This window comes from Pleurodeles waltl, chromosome 6, assembly GCF_031143425.1.
Source record: "Pleurodeles waltl isolate 20211129_DDA chromosome 6, aPleWal1.hap1.20221129, whole genome shotgun sequence".
NCBI classification, from domain to species: Eukaryota; Metazoa; Chordata; class Amphibia; order Caudata; family Salamandridae; genus Pleurodeles; species Pleurodeles waltl.
In genome coordinates, this window is record NC_090445.1 from 1,177,422,945 (window position 1) to 1,177,440,825 (window position 17,881).

Here is a 17,881-nt window from a genome sequence, read left to right on the forward strand (position 1 = left end):
AAAGCAAAAATGAAGCACTTTTCTGTAATTCTGAAGCATGCTGGAAATTGAGATTTTAATAGGATCAAAACAAATTAAGTCACTTACTTGGTGATGCACACATGATAAATATTCACCAAAACCTGATGCCTAAATATTGTAATTTGCATGCTATATAGTTTTATCAGTAAAACTGTACGTCCTTGCAAATGTATTGCCCATTTCATAGAAAATTAGCTTTCTGTAAATGGCAACGAGCTACCACACAATGTTTTAGTTACATTCAAAAATTGCCCTGCCTCATGTCCTTAAAGGTAGGAGGGTCACAAACGTTTGTTGTGCAAAAAATGGACCATGGTTCTGAAACGTTTGGAAATCACTGAGTTAGATAAAATCCACAGATTGAAAAACGTAGAGGAGTTTGGGAAACTTTCTGAATATCAAACTAATAAATCTAAAATGGAGATATTGACATGGAATATCAAAAAATGAGACAATGTCAATCTGCAAGGAAAGAAGATATCTTGGGGCTGCTATTACAAAATAGCTGGAAAAGATGCCACCGAGGAACTTGGATAAGATGAGCAGGGAAATATTAGGGTTATTAAACAAATGGAAGAATCTACCAATAAAAATGTAAAGCCATGTCAGCTTGATAAAAACGTTGATCCTCACTAAGTAACATTTCATATTCAAAACCATTCTTTTATCCTTTTCCACAAATAAATCACTTTTCAGGGGAAATTAAAAGTTTTGTCTGGGCTTCCAGAGGGATAAGACTAACATGGAAAAGGGCAAGGAGGAAATTAAATAAACACATGCTAACAATTACTGATCCAAAATAATAATTCTGATGCCCTTACTTTTAAAAGTTGCTCACTAGTTCCAACAATACACTAAGAGGTAGAATATTTTTAGCTATGCTAAAGGATGTGTGGCTAGAGAATTTAAGAAGGTTGAACTGAAAGTACTGAGAGCTAGTTCAGATCTATGGGACAACATGAAGCAAATTTCTGGCTTCGATTATTATACTGACCTAGCTCCAACTTGGGACTCCCCAGGTATCCTTCCATGGTTGGAAGCTGTGCCACTGTTTGAAGAAACAGGTATTAGTTTTTGGGGTCAACTTCAGGCAGGGCCAGCTTGATTAGCTGGGATGAAATATCACAATATGGATGGAATTGTTTCCAGGTTCAAATACCTATAGATGGCATCTTGGTGGGATAAACAAGACTGAATGAGAATATGAGTAATTCAGCTAAGATGCTACAACACAATAAAGAGAACTCTCCACATGGTATGGGGAATTACTTAAAGCAACAAACAGCAATACTGCCTGTGGGAAGGATATATGCTGATGCCAGAATAGAAGAACGTGGTAAGTATCTGTAAATACAATGAATACAATGGTTAAGCCTGTTGTCCTACAGAAAAAAACATTTTTACCCTATTGGACACCCCTAAAGCTGACCAGAATTACGGAGAAAGAAGCCACAAGATACAAGAAATGCAGCTCACGAGAGTCTGGTCATGGGTTATTAGTGTATTATCCTCTATATTGCAACAAGAGATCAAGGTAAGAGGTCTCTTAATACTAATAGGAATTGATAGCCTGCATAACAGACCTTTCTCCAACACAGAAGAAACTACTTTTCTGCTTGATTCTTTTGCTCGAAAATAAATTTGCAAAACCTGGGTGACAGTTCTTAACTATTCACTTGTCCCTTGGCAAGAGAATTGCTTAGATCAATTGATTAGACTTGTTGTATTGACCTTCAATGTAACAAAAAAGCTCAAATTGTATTCAACAAAGATACTTATGGTGACATGAAATTTCTAATGTCCAAGGTCCTGTGATTAAACCACACTAACTGTTGAGCTTCTCTAAATTCCCCTCATGTTGAGGACAGATTCAGCAAAATATCAATCAGATTCAAATACTTAGTTCGGCTAACATAGCCATAAACAGACACCAACAGTATGAAATCATACAGTTAAAATACAAGCTGTGCAAGCAATACATCAATAAAAACAAGAGACACTTAAAACAGATCAGAACTGACAATTTACCAGAATTAAAAAGCAGAATAGAAATTTAAGACTGCAGAGCTGGGTGGGCAGAGACCCTTATATCTCTTCTGATCCTTAGGGAATGGCATATATATAGCTAATTACAGCATGACAGATAAACTATGTATCCAGACAATTCAGGGATTTGAGGCTCAATCTAGCCGATCTGGAATTATTAGTGAGTAAAATGGGGCGTAAGAATTGGGCTCTGGGGGTAGTGTAAAAGCTACAAAAAAACATAAAATGGATAAAAGATTTCTGGCTGATGTTATCCCAAGGGCAGCGGGGCAGGGAAGAAAACCAGCTGCCCTGTTGTGGGAAAGCTACCAGGAAGTGAACTGTGCAATGCCTAAAACGAGTTAGGTTAAATCTGTGATACTGTTAGGGAGTAGGTACTCTCACCTTTTGCTTTATTTCTTGAGGCTTTTAGGGTCATGCTGAGGTACTGCTCATGTATTATGACATCTGCACTTTATTTACAATGTCTTCAGCAAGGTGGCATTCTATTTTGGACCTGAGGAGTGAGGTTAGCTTTACTGTTCCTATATTTCCAAGAGCCATTTAGGACTACATGCACAAAGGGTTTTAGCATTCACAAACCCTCCTTTTCAAATGCATTAAGCACATTTAACTAAATGCATTAAGCACATTTAACTAAGTCGAATTGTTGAATGGGTTTAAGAAATTATACTGAGTTGGTATTTGGAAAGGGCGTGTTTAGGTCATCTTTTACAAATACCAAAGGTCAGATATATCATGCATTTTGTGCTCGCAAACAGCCCGATTGGGCCGTTTGCGACCCCAAAAACGCATTTTGGTATGTAAAAATCCCAATTTGCGATTCAGTAACTTGTTACTGAATCGCAAATTGGAATTGAAACTACATACCGATTAGGAAGGGGCGTGTCAAGGGCTTCACTTCCTAATACTAAATCGCAGCGGTATGTAGGAATGATTTGTGACCGACATGCAGTTGCAAAACATTCTCATTTTACCACCTACTTCAAGAAGGTGTTAACCCATTCTCCTTTGTGAATACATGCAAACAAATTTTTTTAAGAGCAGGCAATGGTCGCACAGACCACTGTGTACTCTTAAAAGAATTAAAAGAAAACTTTTCATTTTTCTTTTTTAAACACATCCAGTTATCCTTTAAGGAAAAGAGGCAGCATTAAAAAAAATAAAAAAAAAGATTGTTTTATTTAAAATAAATCACAGACAGGATGGTCTGCTGAGCCCAGCAGGCCACCGTCCCTGTGATTGTAGCCATTTACAATGGGTCGCAAACTGTGACCTATTTCATGAATATTTAATGAGGTAGGTTGATTTGCAAGCTATTTGGAATCGCTAAATAAAACTCATGGAGTTTCATACATTCACATAGCGATTACCTAATTGGGATTTGCAGAAAATCGCAATTAGGTAATCGCTATCCAGATAAATTATACATCTGGTCCTAAATTCCTCATAGAATGTATCAATGTTGTGCAACCAAAATCCGGTTGTAAAACATGAATACTTTACCGACACATCAAAGGAGGTGGTAACCCACTCACAAACGGGAAGGGGTCCAGAAGGGAACCATGCCCCTTTGTGAATGTTGAAAAACATGTTTAGTACTAAACTTAGGCCTTGGGACCATTGCTGCTCCTGAAAAATGTTTATGACAAGTTTCATTTTTTTTTATTATAAAAGTATGCTGTTTTCCTTCAAGGAAAACATGCTGCATTTAAAAAAAACATAAGTCTTTTATTTATAAGTGATTACAGACATGGTGGCTTGCTGCCCCCAGCAGTCAGCCATTGCTATTATGGCAGCATGGGATTTTGCATCTTACCTCATTAATATTCCTGTGCTAGGTTGAATTGTGACACACACTACGATTCAGTATTTAGTGAACAGACATGAGTACATAGGTCAGGTGGCAAAATACGAATTCATTTAGTCAATGTCAGTGCTCAAAGGACGTCCCCTTTTATAAATGCGTTCTTAGTACATATGGCCCTTCAAAATGTATTCTTCTCGCAATGCTTCTTAAATATGAACGGGAACAGCAGGGGGATTGATGTGAAAAGCAGAAGAGCTCAGTAAATAAAGTGCATCCTGGTGTGTTGGCTGTGCAGTTCCAAGGTAAAAATCTATTAAATACAGAAGGACAAAGTGTTAGCAGAGGACAAGCTTATTAACTACTGGAGGCTTTTGCACTGGGATCAAATGTTCCCTGCTGGGAAATTAATAAAAATTTCTAGTAATTTCATCTGTGAGATAATGATCAATGCAAGCACACTTTATAACGTTTAGGAATTGGTGAAGGCGCCCTCACTCTTTGTGTAACAGCTTGCCAAGATTACTCACAATTCTGTTACGGTTGTCACAGTTAAAACTTTAATAAAAATATTATATCAGTCTCCTAAACAGCAATGTGTTCACTTCCAGTGCTCTTGTAGATTATGAGAGAGAGCGGGGGGGCTGGGCTGATCCTCTGAACTGAGAGCCACCCTCATACTACTTTTTTCGTTTAAGAAGGGTAATTGACTACAACAAACAGAGAAGTGAGAACAGAACCACGCTGGTTAGCGCTTGAAACAACACCTCCTCCTCGTTCCAGCCCAAAGTTTGTTCACTTCAGGACAAGAGATTAACACGGTGTACAATATAGACCGACAATTCTGAGTGTCTTAACCTGTTCCAGGTTTTTCTGTACACTAGCTGATCTTAATGAGGTAAGTGTAATGCACTATGTCCAAGCTCCCCTGGCCGCATTATAAAAGAAAACCCACTTCTGCACAAAAAATGACAATTCAATTTGAAATCTAGCGACATTTTCAAGGCATCCTCCAGGCAGACTGACTGGCTACGTGTCTCCTGCATTTGGCCACTCCTTTGCGTTATTCAACAACCATCCCACCTAAGTGCAAATCTTTATTACTGTCCTCCTCAGTCTCTAATTTCCTTTCTCGCTTTTGACTTTTCTTTGTTCGTCGCCACAGAACTCAGCTACATCTCTTTTCATTCTCCAACCTTTAGTACACATTGCTTATGCAACAGGATTGGAAAAGTGCTCCCATTGTCTCTCCTGCATTCCTTTCTTGCATGCTGCTGCAGACTCAACAAGTTGGAAGTTACTAGGTCCTCGAGACAGGTGTAGAATTTTGAATCATTCGTAAACTATAATAAATGCATATCTCCTTTGTCCATTGTCTCAAACCACATTTAGGATAAAAAGCTAAAGAAACACTCAAACATACGTAAAGTTTGTAAATTGTGTGAAGTGACAGGTCAACATAATGGAAGTTGCAGATTGGGGCACTATTCGGTGTGAAATTGTCACAACCAGACACATATCACGCTCAATTACCATGACGCTTCAGAACGATTAATAACAGCTTACATGGAAAAGGCAATAAGATAAAAACACTCATCACAATTGTCATCATGAGCAAATCGAAGACTGGAAGAAACCTGGAAAGAAGACTGCAATGATTAATTTTTACAGTGTCATCAACCACCTTCATAAGCACTGCACCACTACAAAAACAAGCTTTGGCAAAGCCAATATGGTTGGCCTTCCCAAGCTGGGGATGTGGTTAATTTCTTTGGTATAAGGCATGCATGTGCCACAAAAACAAAAACATTCTACTAATTAAATGTGGTTCAAAAATAAATTATTGTATGCATTCTTAACAGAACATTAAGCTAGCAGTCTAGCTAGTAGGTGTTTGGAGAATAATTATAGAATCCCATTTAGTTTTAATACTGATGACATAAAAATATAATTCTCATTGAAGCAAAGAAAAAGGACAATTGGATTTGAAATATTGTAATATCAAGTCATGGTTTGAACATACAAGCATAGTAAAGAACTAAAACAACAAGTTACTTAGCTTCGGTAATGCATTATCTGGGTGAGACAATCTCTAGCAGCAGATTCTTCACCTTTGAATTTCCCAGGCGTCAGACTAGATCTGGAGGATTTCTCATGAGCAGTACTTTAGGAGGCTGGCCTGGTTTGTGGTGGGTACCTTGGGTACTTACACCTTATACCAGGTCCAGTTATCCCTTATTAGTAAAATGTCGTAGTGTTCTAGCAGCTTAGGCTGATAGAGGTAGCTGTAGCAGAGCAGCTTAGGCTGAACTAGGAGACATGCAAAACTCCTGCAATACCACTATAGTTACACAGTTCTTATACACAAGTAAAGACAATACTCAGTGTTACCAAAAATGAAGGTAGTTTACTTTAGTGACACAAGGTCAAAAATATCTTAGAGGCAATATTCCTTCTAAGGTAAGTATTATACACAATATATACACTAGACACCAAAATAAGGTAAGTAATTTGACATAGTACAGTGCAAACAACAGGAAATGCTATAGAATGCAATAGGAGAAAATAGATCTAGGGGCAACACAAACCATATACTAAGAAAGTGGAATGCGAATCACAAATTCCCCTCTAGACATGTGTAGTGTCTAGAGAATCGCTGGGAGAGCAAGAATACAGTAAAGGTATGTAGATTACCCCACCCCAGAGCCCAGGAAAGTAGGAGTAAAGTAATGCAAGGTTTCTTAGGACACACTACAAGTCGTGATTAGAGTTACTGCAAGAACCAAGCAAGACTGCAAGCAACAAATGGTGGATTCTTGGACCTGAAGACCTGTAAAGAGAGGAGACCAAGTCCAGAAGTCGCAGAAGATTCCAAGAAGGACAGGAGCCCCTGCCAACCTAGAATATGGTGCAAAAGAGGAGTCTCCAGCTGGAAGAAGACTGCAGAAAAGCACCAAGGAAGATGGCTGTGGGATCCTGTGTGTGAGGCAATGTATTTCCCACATGGAGATGTTGGATGCAGGCGAGTTTCGGCACTGGATTAGTCCAAAAAGCCTTGGTTCAAGCAATGTTGCGGATTGTGTCAAAGTGACGCTGCCTGGACCCAGGAGGAACCTGTGGGCCTCAACTCGGACTGAGGAGGCAGAGTGGGCTCCCAACACTGGAGGGAACCCACAGATGACCAGACAGCACCCACGGAGGTCCCAGGACAAGGGGACAAAGAAGGTGCAAATCGCAGTTGTTGCACCATTACAAAAGAAGGTCCCACACCCCTGGAGAACTCAGCGAGTTGTGCGTCGCAGGCTAGAGTGCTGGGGACCTGGGCCAGGCTGAGCACAAAGGATTCTTGCAAATAGTGCACAGAGGCCTCAGGAGGTGAAGATGATGTGGTGCACAGGGGTACTGTTGAAACGGGGAAGGCAAGCTCTTGCCTCCTCCAAATTTGGACAGGACTGTGGGATGGTCTGTATCCAAGGGGTCCACCACCTGTGTTCCAAGGAGCACGCTCGTCGCCAGGAGAGGAGTCCAAGAGAACCGGTCGTCGTCTTAGAAGGTGCCTGCTGGAGCAGGGAAGCGACTCCGTCACGCCACAGGAGATTTCTTTGGTCCTTCTGGTGCAGGGTGAAGCCAGGGAGTCTCCAGAGCATGCACACCGTGGAAACTGTTGCAGTTGCTGGCTGGAGCTGAAGTTGCAGAGTCGAAGTAGCCCTTATGGATACTTTGTTGCAGTTACAGCAGTTCCTGGAGCAGTCTGCTGTTGATCCAAGGTCAGAGGTTAAGTAGTAGTTGCAGAGGATTCCTGATGGAAACTTGCAAGCAGAATCTGAAAAGAAACCCACCGGAGAGACCGTAAATAGCCCTGAGAGAGGGATTGGCTACCTTACCAGGCATGGACTTATCGGGGGGGTGTCTCCGACGTCACCTGCTGGCACTGGCCACACAGAGGCCTCCAGGGTGTCCCCACACCTTGGAAAACAAGATGGCTGAAGTCTGGGACACACTGGAGGAGCTCTGGGCACCACCCCTGGGGTGGTGATGGACAGGGGAGTGGTCACTCTCCTTTCCTTTGTACAGTTTGTTGCCAGAGCAGGGACTGGGGGTCCCTGAACAGGTGTAGACTGGCTTATGCAAGGAGGGTACCATCTGTGCCCTTCAAAGCATTCCCAGAGGCTCTGGGAGGCTACACCTCCCAAGCCGGTAACACCTATTTCCAAAGGGAGACGGTGTATCACCATCCTCCCAAAGGAAATGCTTTGTTCTGCCTTCCTGGGTCCGAGCTGCTCAGACCCCTGGAGGGCAGAGCCCTGTCTGTGAGGTGGAAGCAGCTGTAGCTGCAGTGCAAGCCTCAGAGAGCTGGTTTGGCAGTACTGAGGTTCCTTGGTGGAGCCCCCAGGATGCATGGAATTGGCTCGCCAATACCGGATTTGGAATGTGGGGACAATTTACATGGCCATATTCGGAGTTACCATTGTGACGTTACATATAGGTATTGACTATATGTGGTGTATGCGTGTAATGGCGTCCCCGCACTCACGAAGTCCTGGAATTTGGCCCTGGTCTGCGTGAGGGCACCTTTGCTAGTGCAAGGGTGCCCTCACACCTAGTAACTTTGCACCTAGCCTTCAGGAAATGAAGGTTAGGCATATAGGTGACTTATAAGTTACTTAAGTGCAGTGAAAATGGCTGTGAAATAACATATGAGTTATTTCACGCAGGCTGCAGTGGCAGTCCTGTGTAAGAATTGTCTGAGCTCCCTATGGGTGGCAAAAGAAATGCTGCAGTCTATAGGGATCTCCTGGAACCCCAGTACACTGAGTACCTAAGTACCATATACAAGGGAATTATATTGGTGTGCCAGTACTAGGGCCCTGGAAAGGGAGTCCCTGTCCCTAGAAATAAGTTTTCAAAGCAGGGAGGATGGATGGGTCGGTAAGGAATCTGCAACTAGAATATGTCTCTACCAGATAAATTGTTACCAAAGGTAAGTAACTTGTTCATCTGATAGAGACTTCTAGTTACAGATTACTTACCTTAGAATAGATACCCAATCAGTACCATCCTCAGCAGTGGGCTGCGAACCAAGATCAGACTAAAACGTCCTGCAGGACTGAACGGCCAAAGCAGCCACCTCTGGGGCCTGTCAAAGCAGTAATGCTTTGTGAAAGTATGCAGGGATGCCTACATTGCTACCTATCAGATGTCCAGGACCGGATCTCTGCATGCCAACGCTGTGGTTGCAGCAGCTGCTCTGGTGGATTGAGCACACAAACTCTCAGAGGGTTTCTTTTTTGCCAAAGCGTTGCACATCTTGATGCAGATGACAACCCATCAAGAGATGGTTCGCTTCTGCACCGCCTGTCCTTTCTTCGCACTCACATAGCCTACAAAGAGTTGATTGTCCAGCCGGAAATCTTTTGTATGGTTGAGGCAGATCACCAACGCTCTTTTTGGATCCAGACACTGGAGTCTCTCCTCTTCATGAGAAGGGAGTGAGGGGTGCGTAAAAAGTTGGAAAGGTGATAAATTGGCCTACATGAAAGGGTGTGACCACATTAGGGAGGAAGGAGGCCCTGGTACAAAGCACCACTTGGCCAGGATCGACACATAGAAATGGTGGCTTCGAAGAAAGCCTGGAGCTCACTCACTCTGCAAGCAGAGGTGATGGCAATAAGGAAAGCGGTTTTCAGTGTGAGGAGCCGCAAGGGAGAATTATGTAGTGGCTCAAAAGGAGCACACAAAAAATATTTAAGTATCAGGTTTCAGCGTAGGTGGGAACGTGAGTGAGTCCCTCAAAAAACCGCCCAACGATAGAAAGTTTGAACAAAGATGGTTGATCTTGCAGTCTGAGGAAGGCAGAGATGGCAGACAGTTAGCCACCACTACTGAAAGAGACCTTGCACCACCTCTGGATAAAGACACCGTTCGTGATTGACCATGCCTCGAAGGGCGAGTTTGTCTGTTGTTTTCAGAAAGCCTGCCAGGCCAGATGTTGAACCACCAGGAATATGCCCAGACGTTCTAGCTATGTCCAGAGGTACAGAGCCTCTTGAAAAGGGTCCACTACCCCACTCCGCCCTACTTGCTGCAGTACCACATGGCAATGGTGTGGTCTGTGAATGCCTAAACAACTTTCCCTTGGAGAGGGGGAAGGAATGCTTTCAAATGCAAGCCTGATCACCCTAAGAAGGTTGAGGTGGAGCCCGGGCTCCGCCGGAGACCAGATGCCTCTTATCTCCGCCTCCCCATGTGGCCGCCCCATTTAAGGAGGGACGCATCTGTCACTACGGTGAGATCTGGTTGGGGATGGGAGACGGGTCTGCCTCAGGCCCAAACTCAATTTGAAAGCAACCACTGCAGATCTTGTGCAGTTCCCTCCAATATCTGGACCATGTTGGAGAAATTCCCCTGATGCCGCGCCAACTGAAACTTCAGGTCCCACTGCAGAGCCTGCATATGTCATCTGGCTTGTGTCACCAGCAGGATGCAGGAAGCCATGAGGCCCAGCAGCCTCAGTCATAATCATCGAAACCCAGGTCGAAACGTCAGTATCATAGCCTGAATATACCAGACTTGCTTTTCGGGGGGATAGTCCTGAAACTGCACAGTGTCCAGAACAGAGCCAATGAATTGTAGCATCTGAGAGTCAGGTGGGACTTCTGCATGGTTGTAGGGAACCTCACCGAATGCAGGAGGTTCACCGTAGTCTTGAGGTGGGAAATGAGAGCCTGGGGCGAGCTCGCCTTCAGGGGTGCTAATCGTCGAGGTAGGGGAAGACTGAAACCCCTAGCCTGCGCAGACAAACTGCGACCATCACTTTAGTGAACACCCGGGGGACGCACGCAGTTAAGGCCGAAGAGCAGCATGGTGAACTCAAAGTTCTTGTGGCCTACCATGAACCACAAGTAAGGTCTGTGGGCAGGCAGGACAGGAACATGAAAATAGACGTCCTGCAAGTCCAAAGCTACCATCCAGTCTCCAGGGGCCAGGGCAGAAAGGACCTGAGCCAGAGTGAGCATTTTGAACTTCTCCTTCTTGAGGAAAATATTGAGGGCCCAGAGGTCTAGGAAAGGACAAAGGCCCTTGTCCTTTTTGGGCACCTGAAAGTAGAGGAAATAACAACCACACCCTCTTTCTGGCACAAGGACCCTTTCTATGGCTCCCTTGGGCAAGAGAGCTGTAACCTCCTAGTGGAGAAGTGCCAAGTGACCCTCTGTCATCCGATTGTAGGAAGGAGGGGCAGTCTTGAAGGGGAGGGAGTAGCCCCTTTGGACAATTTGAAGAAAACTTACATGTCCACTGCGATGGATTCCCAGTGGGGTAGGTGAAGGTGGATCCTGCCTCCAACTGGTCCAGGATGGAGAGACGGATTAGGAGGTTTGGAGGCTGCAGCGGGGGCAGTGATGGACCTCTGGCTCCCTGATCTACAACCACATGAGATCCTGTGTGCCTCAACCAGGCGTGGCGCCATAAGGCCACTGTTGACGCAACGAATCAGTGAGTCTGTTGTGTCCAGCCCACAACATATAGTGAACTAGGCTGCATCCCACCCGACAGCAACGGCTTGGGAGGGAATGGCGTGGCACTCCTCCGGGAGGTCCAGCAGTGCCTGCGCAACCATATCCCATAGGGTGTGGAATAGCTGCTCAAAAGGAATTAAGTGTTTACAGACGGCAATGCCAGACTGGAAGAAGAGAACATTTTCCTCCCAAGTTGATCCAGTCTCTCTGATTCCATATCCATGGGTGCGGAAGGGAATGCGCCTGATGAAGAAGAAGCCTGGATGACAAGACTCTCAGGTGTAGGGTTAGTAATTTAGGGTCGTTCGGCGCAGGCCGATGTCAGCGGGTGATTATCTTGTTCACAGGAGCCCCTGTGCTGGGTCTGGACCAGGTACCCAGTAGGACATCAGTGAGGGCTTCATTAAAAGGTAAAAAGAGTTCCGAGGTGGAAGCCCCAGGCTGAAGCACATCAGTTAGGAGGTAAGACCTGACTGCCAAAAAAGTTAGCTCAAGGCCGAAGACCTCAGGTGCCCTTCTCACCACCATAGAATACAACGCTTCCTCCTCCATAGCCACGGTAGGGAAAGAAAGCATGCCAGTGTGAGGAGAGGTATTCCAACCACTAGTTTCGTCCAATTCCTTTGCCCAGTCCATTTCTGGGCCTTCCAGCTGGAATTCTAAAGGGTGCAGGGTCCCCTCCATACTTACCACGTACCCATAAGAATAAGGGTCAGGATCCAACTTGGGGAATGTAGGCCCTGTCAAAGATGGAACCGGCGTTGAGCGACGTCATTCCACCTTCGGGTCGGAGTCTGGTATAAGTATGGGTTCGATATAGATTGTGGGCCTGATCGACGACTGAAGTGTCAACGTCTTTGCCGGGGAAAGTCGCTTTGGCACAACCGGCGTCGGCACAGATATGACAACGGATCCTGAGGGGCCCTCTGAAGCTGGTACCGAAGCCGCAGAACCCGAGGGGGGGCCCCTCCGACCTGACTAGGCCCAAAAGGCATCGCAGGGGGGTCGGTCTGATAAAAAATGAGGCGCATGGCATCATAGAATTCTTTGAATTGGGCAGGGGTGGCTCCGACTCCCGGAAATTCAGGGAGCCGACCAAGAAACAGGTTCCGAACACGGAGACCATGAGTGTCGACGCTCTTCCCACGTCACATCGTCAGAGCGATGGGGCGAAGTCGAAGAGCGTTATTTTTCTTCGACCTCTTCTTCTTGTGACTCGAATTTCCTGAGGACTTCCAGTGGAACGAAGAAGAGTGGTGGTGGCTTTGCCAGCAGTCTCGTGACTTTCCTCTTGATCAAGACTGGGAGTGGTGCGGAGTCGAGCGCCGGGCCGCCATGAGCTTCAGGGACTGCTCCCTCAAAGCTTTGGAGTTCATTTCCCGGCCTTTTGGAGCACGACTCTGGGTCGTGGTTGCGCTCCAGGCACCACAAACATGCGAGGTGCAGATCCGTCACCAACATCATGCAGTGACAGGAGCCACACGGCTTGAAACCGGTATTATGTGACATCCTCGATGCACCAAAAAGTGTCAAAGAACTCAACAAAATGGTCAAAATCAGTAAAAAATGACTGAAGGTAGCTCTTCTCCAGATCTGCGTGTAGGCTGGGCAGAAAGAAAAGAACTGATGTCAGTGTCCCACGGTGGCGCCTATATGTGGCCTTGACGTCATCACGCCGAACACGAGTCAATGAAGCACGTAGAGTCGACTAACTCCTCCTGACAGTGTGCATGGGTACTGCTCGAAGAAAAATCTCTGAATCCAGTCTGACGTCTGGGGAGAATTCTGAGGTAAGGAATCTGCAACTAGAAGTCTCTATCAGATATACCCTGTCAAGGGTTGGTCATCCACCCGGAAATCTTGTGTACGGTCATGGTAGAACAACACTTTTTTTGGGTCCATGCAATGGAGTCACTCCTCTCATTTTGAGGGATGTGGAGGAGAGCAAGGTGACAGATTGTCCCACATGAAATGATGTTACCGCTTTCGGTAGTAAAAAGGCCCTAATGCAAAGTACCAGTTTGTCTGGAAAGATGGATAAGAATGGAGGCTTGGATAATAATGTCTGCAGCTCACTCACCCTCTGGGCAGATGTGATAGCCACAAGAAAGGCTGTTTTGATAGTGAGCAGCCTGAGGGGATGATTCTGAAAAGGCTCAAAAGGAGCACACATTTAGAATGTGAGGACCAGATTAAGGCCCCACTGAGGCATAATAAAAGGAGAAGGGGGAACATATTACAAGACCCTTTAGACATCTATTTGCAATAGGAGGTTTAAATAAAGAAGGTTGGTCAGGCAGTCGTAAGAAGGCAGACAGGGCAGAAAGGTAAGCCTTTATAGTGCCCAAAGCAGAGCCCTGATGGGCAAGGGAAAGAATAAAAAGAAGAACGTCAGAAAGGGAAGCAGAAATACAGTCAATGGAATCTTCTATACAATACAATACAAATTTCTTCCACTGGCAGGCATATACCGTCTTGGTAGTGGGGTACCTGGCTGCCAGATTAACATTGCAAAATTCGGGAGGAAGGTCGAAAGCTGTCAACTGTCGCCGCTCAATCTCCATGCAAGAAGGCGGTGAGTTGAAAGGTTTAGGTGGAGGACCCTCCCATGGCTGCTGCGATAAAAGATCCTTCTGAAGGGGCAGCCTGATTGGATGATTGACACTCATGTTCAGAATCTCAGTATACCAGACTCTCCGTGTCCGGTCCCAAGCCACAAGGATGACTTGGGCCCAGTCATTTCTGATCTTGAGATCATGGGCAGGAGTGGTATGGGCGGAAAGGCACATAGGAAGCAGGAGCATCATTTGAGACAAAAAGCGTCTCCGAACGAGAGCCGTCTTGGAGGCTCCAGTGTGCAAAACTGTTGACATTGCCCATTCTCATCAAAGGCGAACAGCTCTAACCAAGGCTCTCCCCACTGCTTAAAGAGACCTTGTGCCACCTTCCGATGGAGAAGCCATTTGTGATTCCCTAGGCATCGATGGCTAAGTTTGTCCCCTCTGGTGCCGAAGGAATATGCCAAATGCTGAACCAACAGGGAAATGCCCTGCTGTTACAGACATGTTCAAAGACGCATAACCGCTTGACAAAGGGTCCACGATCACATCCATTCTTTTTTGTTGTAGTACCACATGATGGTGGTGTTGTCTGTGAACACCTCCATCAGCCTTCTCTTGACGGAGGGCAGAAAGGTTTCTCAATGCCAGCCGGATCTCGCAAGGAGTGACGCATCAGTCACTACTGTGAGATCTGGTTGGGGAAAGCCTCAGACCCAATCGCGGTTCATTAGCCACCACTGCAGGTCTTTCACAGTTCCCTTTGAGATATGGATCAAGTCAGAGAGGTTCCCCTGATGCTGCCTTCAATGGAACTTAAGGTCGCACTGCAGAGCCCGCATATGCCATCTGGCCTGTGTCACAAGCGGGATGCAGGAGACCTTGAGGCCCAGAATCAGTCTGATCGATATCACAGCCTGAGTATCCTATACTCACTGTTCAAGAAGATAAGCCCGAAAATGCACCATGTCCAGATCAGCTCAGTCGAAAGGGAGCGTCTGAGAGGGAGTCAGGTGTGACTTTCGCATGTTTATATTAAACCCCAGTGAATGCAGGAGGTTTATCCGCAGTCTGGAGGTGGGGGATGACAGCCTCAGATAAGCCTGCCTTCAATAGCAAGTTGTCGAGATAAGGGAAGACTGGCATCCCTGATCTCTGCATATCAGCTGCAACCACCGCCATCACCTTTATGGCCAAAGGGGAGCACCGTGAACTGAAATGCTCTTGGCCTACTGTAAACCTTCGGTAGCACCGATGGGCAGGCAGGAAGGAGATGTCAAAATAAGTTTAATGCAAGTCTAATGCTACCATCCAGTCTCCTGGGTCCAGGGCAAAGAGAACTTGAGCCAAAATGAGCATCTTGCACTCCTTTTTGAGGAAGAGGTTGAGGATAGATCTAGGATAGGGCAAAGACCCTTATTCTTTTTTGCATATCAGAAAGTAGCAGGAATAGTAAACACTGCCTACTTCTGACAGCGGCACCCTCTCGATGGCTCACTTGGACAAGACAGCAGTGACTTCCTCACACAGCAAGGACAAATGATCCTACTTCAGCTAGTTGTGAGATGAAGGCATGGGGGGAGAGGTAGATTAGAAGGGCAGGGAGTAGCCCCTCCAAATCATCTATAGAATCCACCCATCTGATGCTATGGCTGCCAGTGATAGAGATGATGGCAGATATTTCCACTCACTGGATGCCCAAGATCTAGTAAGGGAAGATTAGAAGGGTTTGGAAGCTGCCGGGGTGGTGGTGGTTGGAGCAGACTGCTGGCCACTCGACCCACAGGGTTGGTAGGAGCCGTGCCCTCACCCACACTGAGGCTGGTAAACCTGCACAGGATGGTGGCTGGGATAGGGTTGGCACGGTTAAATACCCCTTCCATAGCCACGAAAGGCAGATTAGGGGAGTGGTGCAGCTAAGAGGCCAAAGGACTTGGCTACAGCCTGCAAGTCCTTAAAGCGATCCAGCACAGAGTCTGTCTTGTCTCCGAAGAGACAGTTGCCATCAAAGGGCATGTCCATAAAGAAAGCTTTGACCTCCCCTAAAAAGCTAGACGTTCTCAGCCAGGCATGGCATCTAAGTGCCGCCTTTGCTGAAACCGATCTGCCCAGTGAACCACATCTAATGGTGAACTTTGCTGCCTTTCTCCCATCCTTGACTGCTTGGGAGTTGGCCCAGGCCTCCTCCGGGACCTGTGGTAGCACCTGCTCAACCGAGTCCCACAATGTGTGGGAATAGTGGCCCATTAAGCATGCTGTGTTCACTGTCTGCAATGCAAGGCTGGTGGAAGAAAATATTTTTTTGCCAAAGATTTCTAGCCTCTTGGATTCCTTGTCCAGGGAAGCGGCAGGGAACGTGCCATGACAGGTGGAAGCTGGGACCACCAGCTCTCCAGAGTAGGGTGTTGGGTGAGGAAGTTTGGGTCCCCAGGTGTGGGGAGACAGCAGCAGGGAATCATTCTATTGACAGAAGCCCCTGTGCTGGGTTTTGACCAGGTACCCAGAAGGATTTCAGTGAGGGCTTCATTAAATGGGAGCAGGGGGTTGGAGGAAGAAGCTCCCGGTTGCAGCACCTCTGTCAAGGTGTTTGTCTTGATTGTCACAGAGGGCAATGCAGGGTCCAGGACCTCAGCCCACCTCTTCACCACTATTACATAAGTAGTTCCCTGTTCCAGAGCCATGGTCAGGGAAGAAAGCATACTAGTATCTGGAGACCTGTCCAGTATGCTGGCATCATCCAGCTCCTCACATCAGTTCTTGTTTTCCTGACCTTCTCTACAGGGGTCCAGTGACCCCTCTCATTCTTCCTTAAGGCCTAGCCCTTCAGATTAAGGCTTAGATGTCGACCTGGGACATCCGGGTCCTGTTGGGGCTGGTATTGGTGGCGGTCCCGTTCCAGCTCTGTCTCGATTCCTGGTTCCAAATGGGGATGGCGCCACCGGTGGGCACCAGCTTTAGGAAGCGCTCCCTCAAAGCCTTTGGTGCCATGGCAGGGCAGTCTGAGCACGACTTGGAGTCGTGGTGGCGCGCCATACCCCAAAGACACATGAGGTGTGGGTCCATAACCAACATGACATGGTGACAGGCACCAGGTTTGAATCATGTCTTTCTGGATGACATCCTCAACACACCAAGAGGAAAACCTCAACAAAGGTTTTTGACAAAACGTCAAAAAAATCCTCTAAAAAACGTGAGTGGGTAGCTCTTCTCCATATTAGCGCAAACTGGTGCGGAAAGAAAATAACTGACGTCAGTGCGCCGAGGTGACGCACAGATAGGTCACGCAGATGTCACTTCCAGCACTGGCAATAATGCGTGGAGCCAACTGCAGCCACCTACTGGTGCCCAGGGGTACTGCTCACGGAAAATCTTGTTGATGCAGTCTGACATGTGGGAAATTAAAGGGGAAAGAATCTGCGGCTAGAAGTCTCTTACAGACTGATTTCTTTTCAAGTGGTTGTGCATATGCGATTAGAAAAAATGGAGGCACTCGAACTGTATGAGAGTCAGTGGATAAAGGGTGCTGGCCAATGGTTTAAGCTGTCGTGGACAGAAGAAAAAATTAATGATACTTGAACATACTCACAGATGAAGAGGATGGACCCAAAATCTCTCTATGTATACCAGTAAGTATTTTCTATGTATGATTTTTTTGGAATATAAATATCTAGTGAGTCTGTTAAGGCTGTCAACAGAACAAACCGAACTAAAGACAGAATTTCCTCTTACTGGCTTTTGTCAATTAGAGACAGGTTTCTATGCTGCAAGGGGATTCCTTGAATCGTCATAATGCTGTTCAGATTCCACTGAGGCCCAGTACTTGCTGTCTGAGAACGAGCTGCCTGTAAAATACAGATGGAAATAAAATAGAATAGTCATAAATGTATTTGAAATTTTGCTTTATACTAACATCATCGGTAATTTTCAGTTCT

General features: G+C 46.0%; 1 protein-coding gene across 4 annotated transcripts in view; it reads right to left on the reverse strand.

Moving 5' to 3' along the window:
- FAM149B1 (family with sequence similarity 149 member B1) overlaps window positions 1-17,881 on the reverse strand; it is a 342,707-nt gene that overhangs the window by 161,694 nt on the left and 163,132 nt on the right. For all 4 annotated transcript variants that reach the window (XM_069240410.1, XM_069240411.1, XM_069240409.1 and 1 more), the window contains exon 8: window positions 17,679-17,791. In XM_069240410.1, coding sequence (XP_069096511.1) covers window positions 17,679-17,791 — 113 coding nt within the window. The remainder of the gene's footprint in view (window positions 1-17,678; window positions 17,792-17,881) is intronic.